Consider the following 17,323-nt stretch of genomic DNA (forward strand, 5'->3'; position numbering starts at 1 on the left):
TAATGTGGAGTTATTTGGCTCATAAAACATTTTAAGATGCTTTTTGCACGGTTCAAGTGAATTTCAATATTCAGTAAAGCTTGTTAAAATGAATAGTGAAATAGTAGGTCTTAACATGTACATAGTGAATGGATCATTTGTTTTTTTATCATTACTACAAATAAAATATCTGGACAATGTGTTTTAAACTACTTAATTGCTTGAATACATGGGTATGAACTAAATATATCCTCCTGATTAATGTTTAAACATATATATACACCAATTAAAATATGCCAAGACTTTATTTTAATTGCAAGTCTATACGTTATAATGATTCTATCATTGATAACCAAGAACTAGTCTCTAGGGAAAACAACAAAAAAAAAAATGTAAATGCAAAACACGGTTATTTAAATCAAGACTTCCTGCTTGGTAACTTAAATCATGATTAAAATTGACTTGAATAAATCAATTCCCTATTTTTTGTGCATTCTAAATGTTGCAATTAGCACAGTCTGTGCAACCTTTCTTTGTTAGGTCTTTTTCACCCAGGCCTTGCGGTGCAGCCTGTACCTTGCTCACATACTTGGCTCGGAAAGGTTGCTGCACCACTGAGTACAAGAAGGGGAGAATTTGGTGCAGCAGAAAGAGAACTTGAATTTAAGACCAGAGGCTGGGCGTACAATATTGGCCTCTGTACCTTCAGCTGTTCTCACCACCTGTCTGTGGTGGTCGGTCGGGTTTTGGTAATGGGAATTCATTCCCTTAAGGGCCAAATGAAGATTGCAGGGCCAGCTTCCGTGCTGTCACGCACTCAGGCACTTCTGACTACTGTGTGTGTGGCTTTGCAGTCCTAACATTTTGTTCGATTTACCTTTTATGATGCGTGGTGTGTATACACTACAGAGAAAAAAGTCAAGCAGCCACAGCGCCGACAAACAGCAGGTATATGGTGACTCACTCAACAAGTGTTTCTTTCGAACTGTAACATTACAGCATTGCATGATGCTGCTGTGAGAAAGAGCAGTAGCAACCTTACCTTCCTGCCGTGCCCGTTGCTTACTTGTGATGCAGAGGTTTGTGTTTTTGAAAGCTGCACTGTTCCCAAGGAAAAATGGATGTCCACCTTTCAGAAAGACCAGGGATAAACAGAAGTTCACCCCAGGGCGCTCAGATGGGCTTTGTTTGTCTGCTCTTGGCTTTGCTTTGCTTCTGGTCTCTCTCACAAGTAGAGCAGATGTAACAGAGATGCTAGGGAAGGGCAGATCAATTGTTTTGTGCTGCATGAAGTCAGGGTGGGAGGATTTAAGTCTTTACTTGTTGCTCAGGATACTACACTCAGATTGATGCCTTACATTGTGAACAAGGTAAAGGTTTTAGAGAAAGGCACCATTTTTTATGAACACAACCGATCGAAGTTAAAAATAAAAATCAGAAAATCTTTCAGGCAAACAGGTCTGTCCTCAGATGAGTAGTTCTGGTTGTACAGTACAAATTTTAAACAAGCAAGCTAGTGATTAATGTTTTTTTCTAAAATAGTCATGTACTGATAATTGGATTGCTTTCTCTGATTTGTAGGTTAGTCCATAACCAGCCAGCTAAATCTTTAATGGATTGTTTTTTTTCTTTTTAAATAAACATTTCAGGTATAACTATTTAGATTTTTGTTACCTTAAATTTGCTTCCAATGTAGTTAAATATAATCTATGCTGAATGAGTTGTAAGGTGGTACTTGTGCCTCCTACTTGATGATCAAATCAGGTAACTGAAGTGTGTGTGTGCACCGATGTATGTTTACATTACAAAAATTTTTTTATATTCTGCTTGGTTTCTTGTAGTTACAAAATATCCTTGTTTTTGCCTTCTGTCTTATTTTACTAGTTTCTCCTGTATTGTGAAGGAACTCGTTTTACAGAGACGAAGCATCGTATCAGTATGGAGGTAGCCGAATCCAAGGGGTTGCCTAAACTGAAATACCACCTATTGCCCAGAACCAAAGGTTTCACCACTGCTGTCCAGTGTCTCAGGGGAACAGGTACTGGCAAGCTGCTATTCATTCTTCACATTAATTGTAATGTATAGCGCATTGTAGTATACTCTGTTGTTCATTTTGTCCATTACAATTAGCAAGTTGGAAGTAATAATCATACACCATGTCAACTGTAATTCGTGCCACATAACTGTTACCACTCTTAAAAAAAAAAAAAAAAAAACTTCTTAGGTGTGTCATTGTTGCTTAGTTCATCATGTCATCTTGTGTTTTGGTAACACACATGCAACATAGATGGGAATGTCAGGTGGCTGAGAGAGAAAAATAAAACATGTTAAATAAAACATGTTAACACAAAATAGTGAAGGACTCTGCTACCTGACATCAAGGCTTGTGCAAGGCCCTGTTGCTGTTTAATGCAAGGGTGCTGGCAACGTGGTTGCTAGAATTGCTGATATAACATCTTTTTTTTTTCTTTTTTTGCAACAGTTGCAGCAGTGTATGATGTAACACTAAATTTCAGAGGAAACAAGAACCCCTCCTTATTAGGAATTCTTTATGGAAAGAAATATGAAGCAGATATGTGTGTAAGGTGAGCATATAATGATGGTGAGCCCTAAGATGCATGCTTTGGCGTGTTGAAGTGTATTCAGATTTCACAGGGAAGCATCCTCTGCTGTAGTCCTCTTTGCTTTGTCATTCAAGTTTCTCTGCAGGCCACAGAGACCTCCTTGTCATGCCCCCACCCCAGCTTCAGTTTATTTTCACGTTTCAGGTCCCCTGATTTTGCCCAGCAAGTCAGAGAGCATTGGGTGGACTTTTTAAGCCTGGTTATAACTGTACTGTCTGTCCAGCTGGGGTTTCCCCAAACTTTGTGTGGTGAGGGCACTTGCATGCCTTTCTTTTCTCTGCTGGGAACAGAAAGGAAGTGTTCTGTTCCCTACCCAGTCCCTTGTGAGCATACGTATAGTATAAATAACCTGCCCAGCATCAGTAGTCTCCTGTAGAAAGTGGCGTAAAGCTCCTTATTGTGCCAGTTTGTCCCCTTCTCTCACATGGCTTGATTAGCAGATTAGAAGTTAAATAATGCTGAAATTCAAATATATGAATGAGGTGGTACATTCCTCACATTCTTTTTTTTTTTGCCTGAAAGAGTGACTGCTAACCCCTACCTCCATGCAGCACGTATGTGCATGCATGCACACCTACGTGTGCTTTCTCTTTCTTGCTTTCTCCTTGTTGCTGCCTTCTTCAAAAGCTTCTTGTGATCATAAAAGCTACCAATGCTTTCCTGTTGAATTTCCTCTTTTCCCTTTTATGTCTGGACTTGACAAACGACCTGGTTGTTCTTCCCACAGTTCTTCTGACAGCTCACTTCTGGTACTTGAAGTAGCAGGACTACTTGCTACTTCCCCTACTCCGTTCACCTCTGCCCTTGGGTCTGTGCACTGCAGGTGCATAGCACTGGCTCTGTACATTGTCCTAATGAAAGACAGTGTGTCATGCCAGAGCTTCCAAGGGTGAAAGACTTTATAGGGACCTGCACTTATTATCCATTGTGTCAAGGTACTGCAGCAACAGTTCTGTTGAAGAAATGCTGTCCCAGGGGAGGCAGGGTGCTGCAGCCCTAATGGGGAAGGACACATCCCTGATGAAGAAAGTGAGCAGACGACTTACCGGTTAGTTAAACAGCATGTAAGGTGGTTGCCACCTCTAATTCCATACTGGCACTACATGTGTGTTATGTATTTACCTAGATCCAGGTTACACGTGCATGGATGTACATCTGCATAGTTATACACTGAGCAGCTGCATTCAGTTAAATATCCTATGGCTTGCTAAGCTATCCTATGGCTATTGTATCTCAATACAAGTAAGTTGGTCTTATTTATTGATGAGGAGAGAAATGTTTTCATTAGTCTTTAGAAGAGATTTGGTTTCATAAAATTCTGTCAAAGATAGTGTTGCCAAGTGTACCCCGTTAAAGAAGATAATAACTATGTTTTTCTGTAATTTTGATTTATAATATGTTTGTGGACTGAATCAACATTCTCAAGATGTTTTTCTATACTTGAAGCTTCCACACTGTATCGGGGAGGAAACTATTATAAAAAAGAAACTATTTTTTACAGTCGTCTTGCTGAAAATTAAACATGTCCTTGATGTGCCAGCAGACTTGGCTTAGATAGAGAAAGGAAGCATGTAAGCTCTTGTTCTTCATATATGTGTATGAAGCTACCTGTATAGAGGTAAGAAGCTTAGCTCTCTGCAGATGATCCAGTCTTTCTCCTGACAGGCTCCAGAGAAACTGATTAGCTAAATTAGTAAATGTTGTTGCTGTGAGTACCCTCTAGTGGTGATACCAATACAGTAAGGATTTTAGCAGAGAGCTTTCAGCAAATGAGCTGAGCTTTTTTTACTGCGCTTTTGTTGAGCATTATTTATATTAATTGAGCGTCTCCTCCTGTTAGAGCTATTAGAAGGAAATCTGTAAAACCTAGTTTTCAATTTGTTTATAGGATGCAGAAACTATTAGAAATGCATTAGAATATCTTCCCTCTGCTGCTGCAGACTCAAAGGCTTTAACTTTGCACTGTGGAACCATATTCCCTTGTTGAACAACACCAGATAAGTTGTCTGTGGGATCACTGTGTCTGTAGCTCTCCCAAAAGTCATAGTCCTGTTCTTACCGCCTGCCCTACTGTAAGAGGGGCCTGATACCAACGTATGAATGTTAACAAAATGTTTGAGCTTGAGGGTGTAAGAGGTGTGTGTGCCTGCCCTATACAAACCAAGCAACTTCTTTCTGAGTTGATCCAGGATGCAGAGTTGTGTGCTGCTGAGAAAGGAGACAACACAGACATGCCATTAACATGCTCACCTATCAGAAAATAAAAGAATGCAGGAAAATAAGTTGACTCTTCACAACTAGAATCTTAAAAGGCTCCTGTTCTCAGTGAGGTCAGGTCAGTACCCAGAGCTGGGCATGCTTTTCCTATGCACTAAGAGAACTATATGTCTCTACCTGTATGGCCAGAGAAGCAGAGAGAGAGAGAGAGAAGAAATACAGACTCTGTAGGTGTTTTCCTTAGAGTTAGTACAAAGTGAATTTTTAACCACCCACCTCTCATTCCTTCAATTTTTTTCCCTCACTAGCAGAATATAACAAACAGTTATCCTGGGTATTGTCGCTTTTGCTTGACTTTTTCCAGCTCTGGGTGCTTCTTTCTGAGCTCATTGGAAATCAAACAGTAATGGTTCCAGTGAGAGGGCAATAGCGTTTTCATGGGAAATGCTTACTTTACTAATGTGCTCAAACTTGATGGGTGCTTATACAGTTTGTTTTGACTTAAGAATCTGAGTTTTTGGCAGAGAATCAGGGGTTATTTAAGTCCCAATTCTTCTGCACGTAAGAGCTCTGCCATTGGTGACAGCATTACTTCTAGTTTGTGCTCTTTACTAAATGGGAGGTCTTCCCTCATAGAGGTCTAAAGTCAAACACCTAGATTTTGACTTAATTCTTTTTCTTTTTTCCATCTGTCTACTAAACTAGGAGATTTCCTCTGGAAGACATCCCTCAAGATGAAAAGGAAGCTGCAAATTGGCTTCATAAGCTTTATCAAGAAAAGGTAAATGGCTTTGCTTTCTTTTCTCCCTTTCAGGACTTCTAGGGGAATGTGTTAAGGAACTGAGAAATGCACACCATCCCACTGAAGGGAGAGAAGAGATGGAAATATTGTAAATAATTTGGCAGCCGTCCCTCAGACTGCTGGAAGGAACATTGCAGATGAGCTGTAAGGGAGCCCCTTGGCCACAGAGGGATGGCTAGTGAGTAGGTCTCAAATTGCTGGGAAGCAAAATGGCATTCAGAGTTAAGGCTGAGTTGCGAAGACTAATAGCAATCTACCAACCTTCTTATGTTCGTCATCTCCCAGATCTCTGTCATACTCTTCTAAAAGCTCCATATTCCCTGTGATGCTTTTACATACTCAAGAACTGTATGTTGGGGCAGCAAGTCAAGGCTCTTTGCCGTAATTGTCCTTTGCTTTCATGTTTCTTCCACTGTTACTTTCTTTCTGCCTTCATGTGATACCAGTGCAGTGGTCTGTGATGCAGTACAGATAGCTCCTGGGATCTGCTGCCAGGGACCGATGTAGCACAAGGCCAGGGCGCCTTTGGAGGGCTTAAAGGTTTTTCTCATTTCTTTTTTTTTTTTTTCTGTTAGATGGTTGCTTTCTTGACTGCAGATTGAACAGTTCTGTGGGGAGGAAGAGAGAACTGTAATTTACTTTGCCCAGCCCTAATTGGTGGTTTGTTGAGCTTCAAATGTGATATGTGATTGAGTGATATGTGTTGAGCTTCAAATCTTGATGTGTTACTCTTCTGTGGGGGCAAATAGGAGCACAGAAATATTAACTATCCCTGTCTTTCTTCTGCTACGATAACCTATGCTGCAGCATTTCCAAGCTTATGCTTAGCCTGTAGGTAGGCAGCAAGTTATAAGGGTCTGGAAGTTTCATTTTGTTCATTTTAACCTAATTTGTTTGAATACCTAAACTCTAATGTGGTTCAGGTGGAGGAAAGTTACCTTACAAAGAGCAGTAGTGACCATCATCTATATGCCCCCCTAACCCCACACCTCCCATCGGCAGGGGTATCAGACGGGCTTGTGAGTCAGTGTAATACAGGATTAGAGAGCTTAAAAAAAAAAAAGATACTTGAATCCTGTCTCCTGCTATCATGTTTGTGCCTTTATCTAATTCCCTTGTGAAGAGACTCATAGATGTGAGAATTCCTTCTGAAATTGTGTGATTTGAGGAGCAAACATCAAGATGTATTGTTGAGGGCTCTTCTTTCTCAGTTTCTTTGTTAAGCAGTAAACGCGGGGCTAACCGGGTGCAGCCCAGAGCACCCACTCTGCTTGGCTCTGTTCCTTGGGCACAATGCTCTGCTGTGCTTGCAAATTGAGGTCTTGGTGTTCCTTGCTGATGTTTGCTGTACTCCATTCAACTTTGGTGACAGGTGTTGTCAGGGGAGTTATTATTTATATATATGGGTATTGTATATATTGATCTTATGGTGGGAGCAATATGTTGTAACTGGAATCCTTGAAATCGATGCAGTGTACAATAGGTACGTCCTCAAAAGGCTGTGTTACTGGCAAGAAATGCCTTGAGCTTCTCAGCCTATCATAAGGGAAGTTAAAAGAAAAACAGCTTAAGTAGGGGGGAAAAAAGTAAGAAATAGCCTAACCTGAACCATCCTTGGTAATGGCTTGGAAATCTCACAGGGCAGTCTTATAAACCTGTGGGAGAATATGGGCATGCCACTTCTTCCTGTTATTTGTTCTGTGATTGCATCTGTCTGCGGGCTCAGTTGAGAATGCAACTGCTCTGTTGAAGTTCTGTGGTTACGTACAGTGCTGTCTAAGCTGGTTAGTTTGTGCTTTGTCTTCTTTTAGCTGTATACGTAGCACTTTTCTGCTGTGACTTCAAGAAAAGTCAGCATGATTTAGTAAGTAAAAACAGGAAGAAAAACATCCAGCAAATAGACAAGTAATGTCTGAATTGACCCCTGGCCTGACAGTGCCGTAAATTCCTAAGAAATTAAGAGAACAGATGAAGATATTTGGTAGTGGAAAGGCTAATATTGTTTCAGTTTCTTATTGTGGCCAACATGGCCTTCAAAGGGCTAATACAGTAGCCTTGGCAGTTGACAGAAATGCCCAAACAGCAAAAATGCAAAAACAGCAGATGGAAATGGATGCCATGTAGTCTTGACAGACATTTACCACAGATGATGTCCTTGGTGTTGTCCTGGAGTTGACTAGTCTTGGATTGCTTAATGCAAACATTATGAACGTGTTTTCATCTGTCTTCTTTCTCTCAGGATGCTTTGCAAGAGATGTATAATCAGGAAGGCGTATTTCCTGGCCAGCAGTTTAAACCTCCTAGGAGACCATGGACTCTCCTAAACTTTCTTTTCTGGGCCACAGTTCTCCTCTCTCCTCTCTTCACATTTGGCTTTGGAGTTTTTGCAAGTGGATCACCTCTCCTTATCCTTGCATTCCTGGGATTTGTTGGAGCAGGTAATAAAAGAAGAGAAGATGCTAAGTACAGTAACATGTAACAGGATCTGTTAGCTTCAGTAAGTTCTGTGTATTAATGAATATCAATGGGACTTGCAGAAGAGTACTTGGGGCTCATTTTGTAGTCTTTTATCTTGTATAGCATTTTTATCATTTGAATAGCATTAATCTAGGCAGACTTGCCTTCATATTTTAGGCAGCATCTGTAGCAATCAATATCAAGTGGGTCTTGTAGCCCATTGCTTCAGTGCCTGAAGGAGAAAATACTGACTGCATGCCTTGTCTGTGATATTTAAAAAATAAAAGTAAAAAAATAAAAATTCATATGCAGCTTCACGCAGTGCACAGTTGAAAAGCAGTTGTTTGTAATTGCTGCTGAATTCGGTCTTTGAATAACTTAAAACTCTTCTTGTGTGTTTACATCTAACCTCCTAAATCCTTGAACTGGATTTAATATGTCTCCCTTTTTCTCTGTTATGTTTTAAAGCTTCCTTTGGAGTTCGTAGACTGATAGGAGTAACTGAAATAGAAAAAGGCTCCAGCTATGGCAACCAAGAATTCAAGAAAAAGGAATAACTGACAGCTGCAGTTCAGCACATATAATGAGACTATGGTACCTGATTAACTTCAGTTAAAAAACAAACACTTAGAAACTATCTTTTTCTTAATAACTGATGACTAATATTAATGAATAAAACTTGAGCCAAGAATGAAGAATTTGGAGGCATCAACTGAAAAGAACGAATCAACTTTCTGCCTGTTTAAGGATTACTGTAGTCAAACTATGGGAGAAAATCTGGGGTGGGGGGGAGGAGGAAATTAATTTTTCTTGCTTTGTTGGGGGTTTGGGGGTGGGGGGAGAAGAGAGGTCATTGGGCATGGCCATGTGCATCGTCAGATGACTGAATACACTGGTTTCTGTCAAGAGCACTACACTCACTTTTACAACAGGAGCCATTGAATGTTTCCTCTTGCTAAAGCCAACATAGCGTTTGATTTTTCAACTTTTTTATTAATGATCCAGGAAAAAACAACCATTCTTTAATTAATTATAGATGTTCACTGGATTAGTCTCTTTGGAAAGGTTGTGTTTTCATGGCTACAGATTAAATCCTATTTGTATGTTACACTGATACATCTTATTTTCAGGCAACATCTTAAAACTTCTATAATGCAAGAGAACACGTAATGGAGTTTGGAAGCAGTGCGTTACTGATCAGCACATGACGTAGAACAGATCCATTAGTATTAAAAGAGTATAAAATTCTCATCGTATCTCCTGCCAACTGCTCAAGGCTGTTTAATTTCTAAATATTACCTCAGTCTTGAGTGTTGTTAGCCCCGTTTCACATCATGTATGTATGTAATTTTGAATCTGCTTGCATTTGTTTTGTTTTCTGAACTAATTTTGACCGTGGGATTTGGAGTTGTGCAAAGAAGGAAATTTATTCAATTGTCCTGATGTTTTTTCCTTTTATTTCTGTTCACGTCTGTCATCACCAAAGTCCAGTTCAACCAAGATCTCTCAGTAAACTGGGGGATAACGGCAGAAACTAGCACAATAGTTTTCAAAATCTTGTATTTTACAAGAATTCTGAAAGGAGAGGTCTGTAGCAGTAAGATTCCAAACACCGGCATCTCTTGAACTTCTAGTGGGAGTTTTGACATTGATTCAAATGGGGACCAGGATCTTACCCTGTGTGCTGTAATGGTAGGGTGTGCTGCACTTTCTACTTGGTTGTGTTATAGATGTTAATGTGAAGAATATTGCAAGGTGAGTTGTGCTGTTAAGCATTAGAATGAGTGTGGGGTCTCTTCAGGGATTTAAATATCTTTAGTTTTGCTTGTTGTCCTTCGGATTTTTTCACTAAAATAGAGATCAGAATCATGGCTGTACCTCTTATTTTTTCATAAACGCACATTTTAAGATTTTTGCAGATTGCTGCTGTGTGCACAGCTGCAGAATTATTCTCAAGTAGATGGGAGCTACCTATATGTTTAAGTCTGAAGGCCAAGATCTGCATTTGGCTACGCTCAGAAGTTGGTGAAATGGGTTGCAGATTTACAGCTGGGGGCAGAAACCAACTCTTGAGGTCTGCCATTTTAGCTGCCATTTAGAATATTTATCTCACTCTTGCAAATAGCAGATCTTATCAGAGCACTGATTATTTTTCATCTTTGCTCTAGCAACCACAATAAGAGAGTAATCATCTACCTTCTTTTCATATTTACTCTGTTAGAATGTAACCTCTTCTCCCACAGGTTTTTCTGTCTAGAAGAGCAATTTTGTAACTTGGAAAAATATTTTACTGTGGATCGTTAGTCACTGTTCTGTCATGCACTTGATTTTTATTAGTGGTCTTTCCAACGGAATGATTTGAAGGATAACCTATGTTGTCTGTCTCCTGAGACTCATCCTCACCGAATCATTGTACCTGTAGCTCCAGCATTACTGTGTCATCTTTCTACCCTACAAAAAGTCTTCCCTAAGACGGGACACAAAACTGTTGTTCATGTTGGTAGAAATTGGAATATGATTTGGGAATTGAGGAGAATAGATCCTAGCCATGACTCTGTTTTCCTTACTGAGTGTTTTTGTACTCTGTCTTTAAATATGGTTAGAATTCTAAATGCTGATAAATATAACTCTGATTTTTCCCTGTTTTTTAACCAGAGGGCTAAAACCAGTGAGCTTTTCTTTCTTTTCATTCCCCCCTCCCCTTTTTTTCCCCGTAAGTAATTCAGTAATGGATATAATTCTTGTTTGTTAGAAAGATGCTACACATGCTGTATACTTGCTTCCTGAAGATGGTATTGAGTGTATATATAAACTGTACCAGCTTAGCAAAGTGAGGCTTGCAAAGCAGGCTGACCACTGGCTGTTTTATACTTACACTTTGGGTGGTATATTAATAGGGCATGACAAGAATTTGACAAAATAAATCCCTTCTTAATGTTGAGAAGAGGGGGAGTGCTTAAAGGGGAAGGGAATTAATAGCCTTTCTCTTTATGGGATTCTTTTCTCCTCTTAGTGCATGTAACTCCTTATTAGGAATCATGGGATTAGTGCATGTACATCAAGGGGAGAATAATCAATGTTTCATATTTTCTTATAACTTATTGGTCATGCTTTCTTTTTCAAAATATAATACATGCATCATCATTTACTTAATTTGCTCTTCTAAACGGACATATCAGTAACCATTTGGAAGATCGAAATATACAGCAATGTACAAAACAGTGAAAAACAACACAAATCTCTTCATTTTGAATTTTATCTCCTCAAATAGGAGTTTTTATATACGCACGAGCGCACACATACACAGAGTATGTATAAATTAAAATTACTGGAAATAGCTGAAGTTAATGTCACTAATGAAGATTAGCAGGTGGCTTGGATTGGAAAAGTGAGCGTAGATTTTATATCTTACACTATTTTCTTCTGGTTTAATAGATTATAGCTTGTATATTTGACTACCAAGCCCTTTAAGAGCAATAATAAACAAAAATATATCATGTTTTTTTGTCTTTTGCTTTTCAACCATGCTAAGTTTAATAAACTTAAAGCTGTAGGATCATTTCCTCTCTCCACCTTTCAAAACATTCATTTATTGCTTGATCGTTTAGATTAAATACCATGTCCTCCAGCGTGGACCTGCAAGCTGACTGTCATGGATCTCAGCATTGACTCTGAAGGTGACTAATATGGGCCATGGCAGCACCCATCGTTGTCGTGAAGAACAACGATATTGCTCTCAAAGTGGGATTTGCAATTCCAAGATCTCATCATGTCGACCTATGTCGTAAGAAGTTGGTGGGAGAGCTCTGAGGCTACTGGTGTTGTGATGTCTCGCAGTTAGGAAGGCACAAAAAGCTGATGCTGAAGAAGGATGGGTTGTGATCTGTCTGGATAGCTGGTATCCAGAGGTCTTGGCTCAATAGGGATTACAGTTCTCTGTTACTCATTGTGGGCTGAATGTGCTCTTGCAATTGACTTAGTGTTACTGAGCAAAATATTTGTCTCTGGCACAAAGAGCATGGGCAACGTTCCTTTGTTTTGCTTTAACTTATCTTGAAGGGCTCTATACTTAATTGCTGACCAATGAATATGACTACTACCTTTTGTCCTAATTGCCTAGTGTTCACGGAAAAAAGTGAATGTGTCTGCTCACTTCCACGTGATACCACTTGTCACATCTACTGATGTCTGTATACTTGCTTGCCTGTATTTTCTGCAGATGGTTCGGTTATGACCTCCTGGCTGGAACTTGGAGCTTTCCAGTTCAACTAATACTAGAGAAATCATCTCACGTAGCTGGGTTTTTGTCTTCCTGCATTTTGGGCACTGGTTGACATGCTCAGTAGGTATGAAATGACATAACTCTGTTTAAGTCTACTGATGATGCAACTTTGCTGCTTCTGAGCAAAACTTTGTTAGGGAGGGTACGTCCTTCTCAGGCCTGCCTCACATAGGCCTGCATTACCTGGTAACAGGTCTCTCTCTGGCATCAATGAAACCAATAAATGGGATTTCACTAGGGCTGGAGCAACTAACAAGGAGTGGTCAATGTACATCTGATAATTGCTAAAGGTACCGTTTCTGTCTGGGACTACCCCAAAACCTGTATTCGCTTCACGTACGTTTTGATTAGAGAAACGTGGGGTTGGAGGCTTTTATTAATGCTGAATTCACACTGTGCAACGTTTCAGATTGAAGACAATGTTCACATATCTTGGCATCTTGGAGAAGTACATAGTAAGTCTAAGGTCAACATTGGATAGACTTAGCCCAACTGTGTTTCATACAGATGCTGAAGGCCAATGCAAATACAAGTGAAACATCCATTCCTAGGTTCCCTTTTGGAAATTGGACGCACTGGAGTAGCTCACAGCATCTCCTGGATGCCCATGTGCTTATGTCACTTGGTATGAAGTTTCTCGCTCGCCGTAGTCCCAGTTGCACGATCCTGGCTCATGCCTGGGAAGAAAAGCCCTTCTTCTTCATGGTAATGCTGAATTTGTACTTTGAAGCAGTTTGTCACACCTGCTGGTTTCCATATTTCTGAACTTTTGGATCCATAACGGGCTGCTCTGGAGCTGCCAGCACTGGGTGAAGCTGGGGTTTGAAGCAGGTACGGTTTTGCTGAAAGCTGCAACATGCACAGCTGAATGGAGGAGAAAGATGGACAGATACGGCCAAATTCTTTCCCCCAAGCCAAGAAATGGAAGAATTGCCAGGAGCTTTGTAAACCAGAGATGAGCATGTATGTGGGCAGGCACATTCTGATCTGTAACATGAATGTGAAACCACTTGGTGACAACTTACGAGGTAACCCTCACTATTTTCATGCAACTGGGGTCAGAATTGGTCTTGAAGGGCCTATCTCCTTGTTACAGAGGGCAACTTTTTATTTTGTCACACCTCCTATTTATCTTGAAGAATAGTTTATCTGATTGTCGCAGTGATCTCTGCACCAAGATCCCTGCAGATTTAAATAAATAAATATTTTTGAGGGAAGACTTTCTGGAAGCCAGTGTAATGGGGTGTGAATCACATTTGCTACCCACCAGAAAATGTCATGGAAACATTACACGATTTGGAGTTGGGAAGACAGTGGATTAGCATCCATAAGCCAAACGTGTCATGTTTCTCTTATCTTTGACCTCTCTAAGTTTATAGAAGATTGCCTGGATTTCTTAAAATGTTACACCCATACAGACTGGCAGAAAAGCTACTCTGCAGTTTTTGAAACTCAGAGGAAGGTTAATTTTCACTTTTCAGAGTGCTTGAGTGTAGTTGATTGTCTATTTCCAAAAAGCTTTACAAACTCCATTAGCAAGAGAAGCATTTTATCTTTTTTAAGAGGAAATGTATTTTAAAAATAGACACTTTATCAGAAACTGGAATATAATAGTAATTTTTAAACCGAACTTGGAAGTATTTGAAGTATTCTTTAGTGTAGGGGCTACCACCACTAATTTTCAGTCTTACCTGATTTTTTTTTTTTTTTGCCAAGGTATATTTTCAAGGAAAACATAACAATTTACTAGTTACATCGCAATCTAATTTGAGAAGAGCAGAAGAGTAGGTGGCACAGGCTAATCAGGAATGCAAATTCTTCCCAAGGCATCAGATAGACCTCTATTATTTGCACTTGTGCACAGAGACAAGCTGTATCACTTGCATTATTTTGCTTCAGCTTTGTCAGAGATGTACGCTGTGACAATTGAATGCTACTTGCCTGAAAGCCAGGAAGCTCCTGTAAACTGGCATATGTTACTCACTCATAAAGATCACCAGCAAGTACCGTAGCTTTAATGAAAACCTCTTTAATGAGAAAACTAACCCTCCTTAACGTTATTGATCGATTGTTACAAACTCATGCTTTGGAGGGAAGTGTCATCATTATTAGCCAAATCTAGCAAGTAATAAAACTGTATACAGGGTACACATTTACTGTGCATGTGTATATATTTTTGTACATTTTTACAGTTATTTCCTACACTTGATTCTTTTGATGTTCAGAAGAGATGCGTCTGAATCTGGTTAAAAAAATAAAACAAAATGAAGCCTAACCCTGTCACTCACTGTAGTTTCTAAAAAGAACTGTGCCCAAACAAATACACAGATTTACAGTGCTATGCAAATTTCACTTTGTAAGTTGTCTATTAAATTTTGTTTAAGTAGTTCATGCTGTTTTTACTGAGCTTTCAGAAAAAAAAAATGCAAACGACTCGTCTTGTAAAATAAAATAGTTTTGGCTGTGTGAAAGTACTGTATATTAGAATCTCGTTTATGCGTTCAGTTGCTTATCTGAACTGTTTGTATGTGACTTTGTACATAATATGCTGGCATAGATTTTTTTTTTAATTGTGCTTAAGAAAGGGTGACTGCCCAACATCTGTTTTTCTGCACTGTTCCTGAATAAGTAGCTGATATGGAAAGGGAAGATCTACATTCTTTTCATATTTGGCACACTTTTTTGTAACTAAGCGTGCACTAAGGGCTATTTTGCTTTTTGTTTTGTTTGATTTTATTTCCATTTATGCTTTTTTTTTTTTTGGTCTCTATCTTGCAGACTGATCCATGCAAGGGCCACATGTCTGCAGCAATAATCTGGGTGGATCATCATTTTGGGGGGACTGGAAACCTGGGCATAAATAACAAGCTAAACAGGACTTCCATCACTGTCATTAAGAACTGGGGAGGGACTGTGCATTACTGCACCATTCATAGAATTGGTGTATGAAGTTTTTTCACGGTTCTTTCACATAACCATCTTTCACATAACCAGGATGCAGAAGGAAAGGATGTTTCTTCCCAAGAAAGCACAAAGCTGTATGATCTAAGAAGCTGTGAGTCCAGCAGGCTAAGCTGGCTGTACGAGATAGATGCTGTAGATTAAACCCTTTTTTCAAATCTCACATCTTTCAAGTTTCTATTTTTCACTCTAAAGCCCACCCATGTTCCTTACCTGCATGTCACAGCATATGCTTCCTCCTGGAGGCAAATGGAGGCCTCCTGGAAGATCACTTAGCACTTTTGTTCCTCTTTCCTTATTTCTAACAGAAGGCTGCCTAACAGAAGCAGGTCTCTGCAGTTTCTACCTGGCCTGTTTCTGTGCTTGCGAGGTGGTGAGCTAGTATCGCCCCCTGAGGCATTAATTCTTCTTAGTGATACTTGTGCCTGTAACAAATGGCTGTGTGATATTGTCACCTTCCTCTTGTCATCTTTTTGCTGAACTGCAAGCTCTGAGTTCTTGGGTCCTCTTCTAAGTTTTCCTTTCTCTGATCCCTTGCTCCTTGAATATAGCAGAGCTGAGATGCCTTAAAATGATCAATTGGTTACACCATGTGTAGAGGTACTTTTTTATGTAAAGATGGGTACTGATTCAATAAGTATGCAAGCAGAAGCTTTTTGTTACTTCCGTGGTTTGCACAAAACCAGCTTTTCATATTTCCATACCTACATTGAATCTCCTCAGATCCGTAATTCATTTTTAAAGGCTGATTATTTTAATGGGGCGTCTTGAATGGTCTTTTCAAGTACTATTTTTTCAGCTTTAAGGTGAGAAACATGGGTTGAGATTTTTATCAGTACAGCATAATAAAGAATTACTTTAATTAAAATGGTATGATCCTTAATACACACATGCAAAAGCCATGAAAAAGCCTCAGCTGATGGCAGAGCTCTGCTCCTCCACGTGTGCTGCCTCGCTATGTGCTATAGAGGGCTGTTGCTAATTTTTGTCCTCAGAGGTGCATGTCTTCTCTCACTGCCTATTAAGTTACCCTTCTGTGAATCCTCTCTAGTGAGCTGCTTGCTTTCTGTTCAGCCAGGCAATGTCAGAGACACAACAACATGGACTGGAGAAGCAGAAACAACGGGGTAGTAGGGTGTGGGGACAGCATAGTGCTTGATGGGCTGCGCTGTACAGGGCAGCTGTGGAAATGGAAGAAAATGTTTGCTGCGTGGATTGGCTGAAGGCACAGGGTATGTTGTTAGGTTGTTTCTTTCTGTATTGAGCAGTTTAGCTACATCACAGTGACCTTTATGTGTGTCTTCTCTTAAACCCCTAAAGAGATATGAAGCTGACTGTGGTGGTGGTTTTTTTTGGGTTTGGTTGTTTGGGGTTTACATGATTCTCACTTATTCTACCCTTTTTCTTCCAATGTGAAGTTAATGTATTTGGTAAAACAGCCTGGACTTCCATAAAATAAATGCAGTATCCTCAATACCTGATACAGAGAGCTGCTGCACTGGGAGTGAGTTCCTGTTTCAGATGTGCCAGGCTCCTGACAGCAGTTAAATTGGGCACAGGGCTTTTTGGGGGTAGGAGACGCAAGGGGGAAAAGGTGAATGCACTTTCTGTGTAATTCTGAATCTGGAATCTGTTCCTGAGAGGCTGACAGTCGGAGTACATCTATCAGTCAAAACTTTATGTATGTAGAGCACACGTATGTAGGTAGATACAAGCTTGGTAACTGTGGTGTGGGTTAACGAGATGCTCCTGGATTTTGACACCCTATGGATCCACACCCATGAACCTATAATATTATATATATATATATATGTATATATATAATCTCCTATAATGCTGTTATCTTTATGCTCCTGCTGAGATGAAGGTGTGTGCCAAAGGGACAGGATTGCAGTGGGCTGTATGGTGAACCTGCTGAGGCTGGAGCTGCTGCCGCCGTTCTACTGCTGTTTGGGATAGGTTGGGAGTTTGCTAGCTGGTGATTAATCCCTCTCACCTGAC

At 39.9% G+C, this 17,323-nt stretch overlaps 1 protein-coding gene across 5 annotated transcripts in view; it reads left to right on the top strand.

Moving 5' to 3' along the window:
* Positions 1-9,185, top strand: part of AGPAT3 (1-acylglycerol-3-phosphate O-acyltransferase 3) — an 89,926-nt gene extending 80,741 nt beyond the window's left edge. For all 5 annotated transcript variants that reach the window (XM_040545437.1, XM_040545438.1, XM_040545440.1 and 2 more), the window contains 5 exons: positions 1,864-2,017; positions 2,462-2,564; positions 5,526-5,601; positions 7,862-8,060; positions 8,548-9,185. In XM_040545437.1, the coding sequence (XP_040401371.1) occupies positions 1,864-2,017; positions 2,462-2,564; positions 5,526-5,601; positions 7,862-8,060; positions 8,548-8,636 (621 nt within the window). In that variant the 3' untranslated portion in view covers positions 8,637-9,185. The remainder of the gene's footprint in view (positions 1-1,863; positions 2,018-2,461; positions 2,565-5,525; positions 5,602-7,861; positions 8,061-8,547) is intronic.
* Positions 9,186-17,323: the final 8,138 nt, after the last annotated feature.

This window comes from Cygnus olor, chromosome 1 (assembly GCF_009769625.2).
Source record: "Cygnus olor isolate bCygOlo1 chromosome 1, bCygOlo1.pri.v2, whole genome shotgun sequence".
NCBI classification, from domain to species: Eukaryota; Metazoa; Chordata; class Aves; order Anseriformes; family Anatidae; genus Cygnus; species Cygnus olor.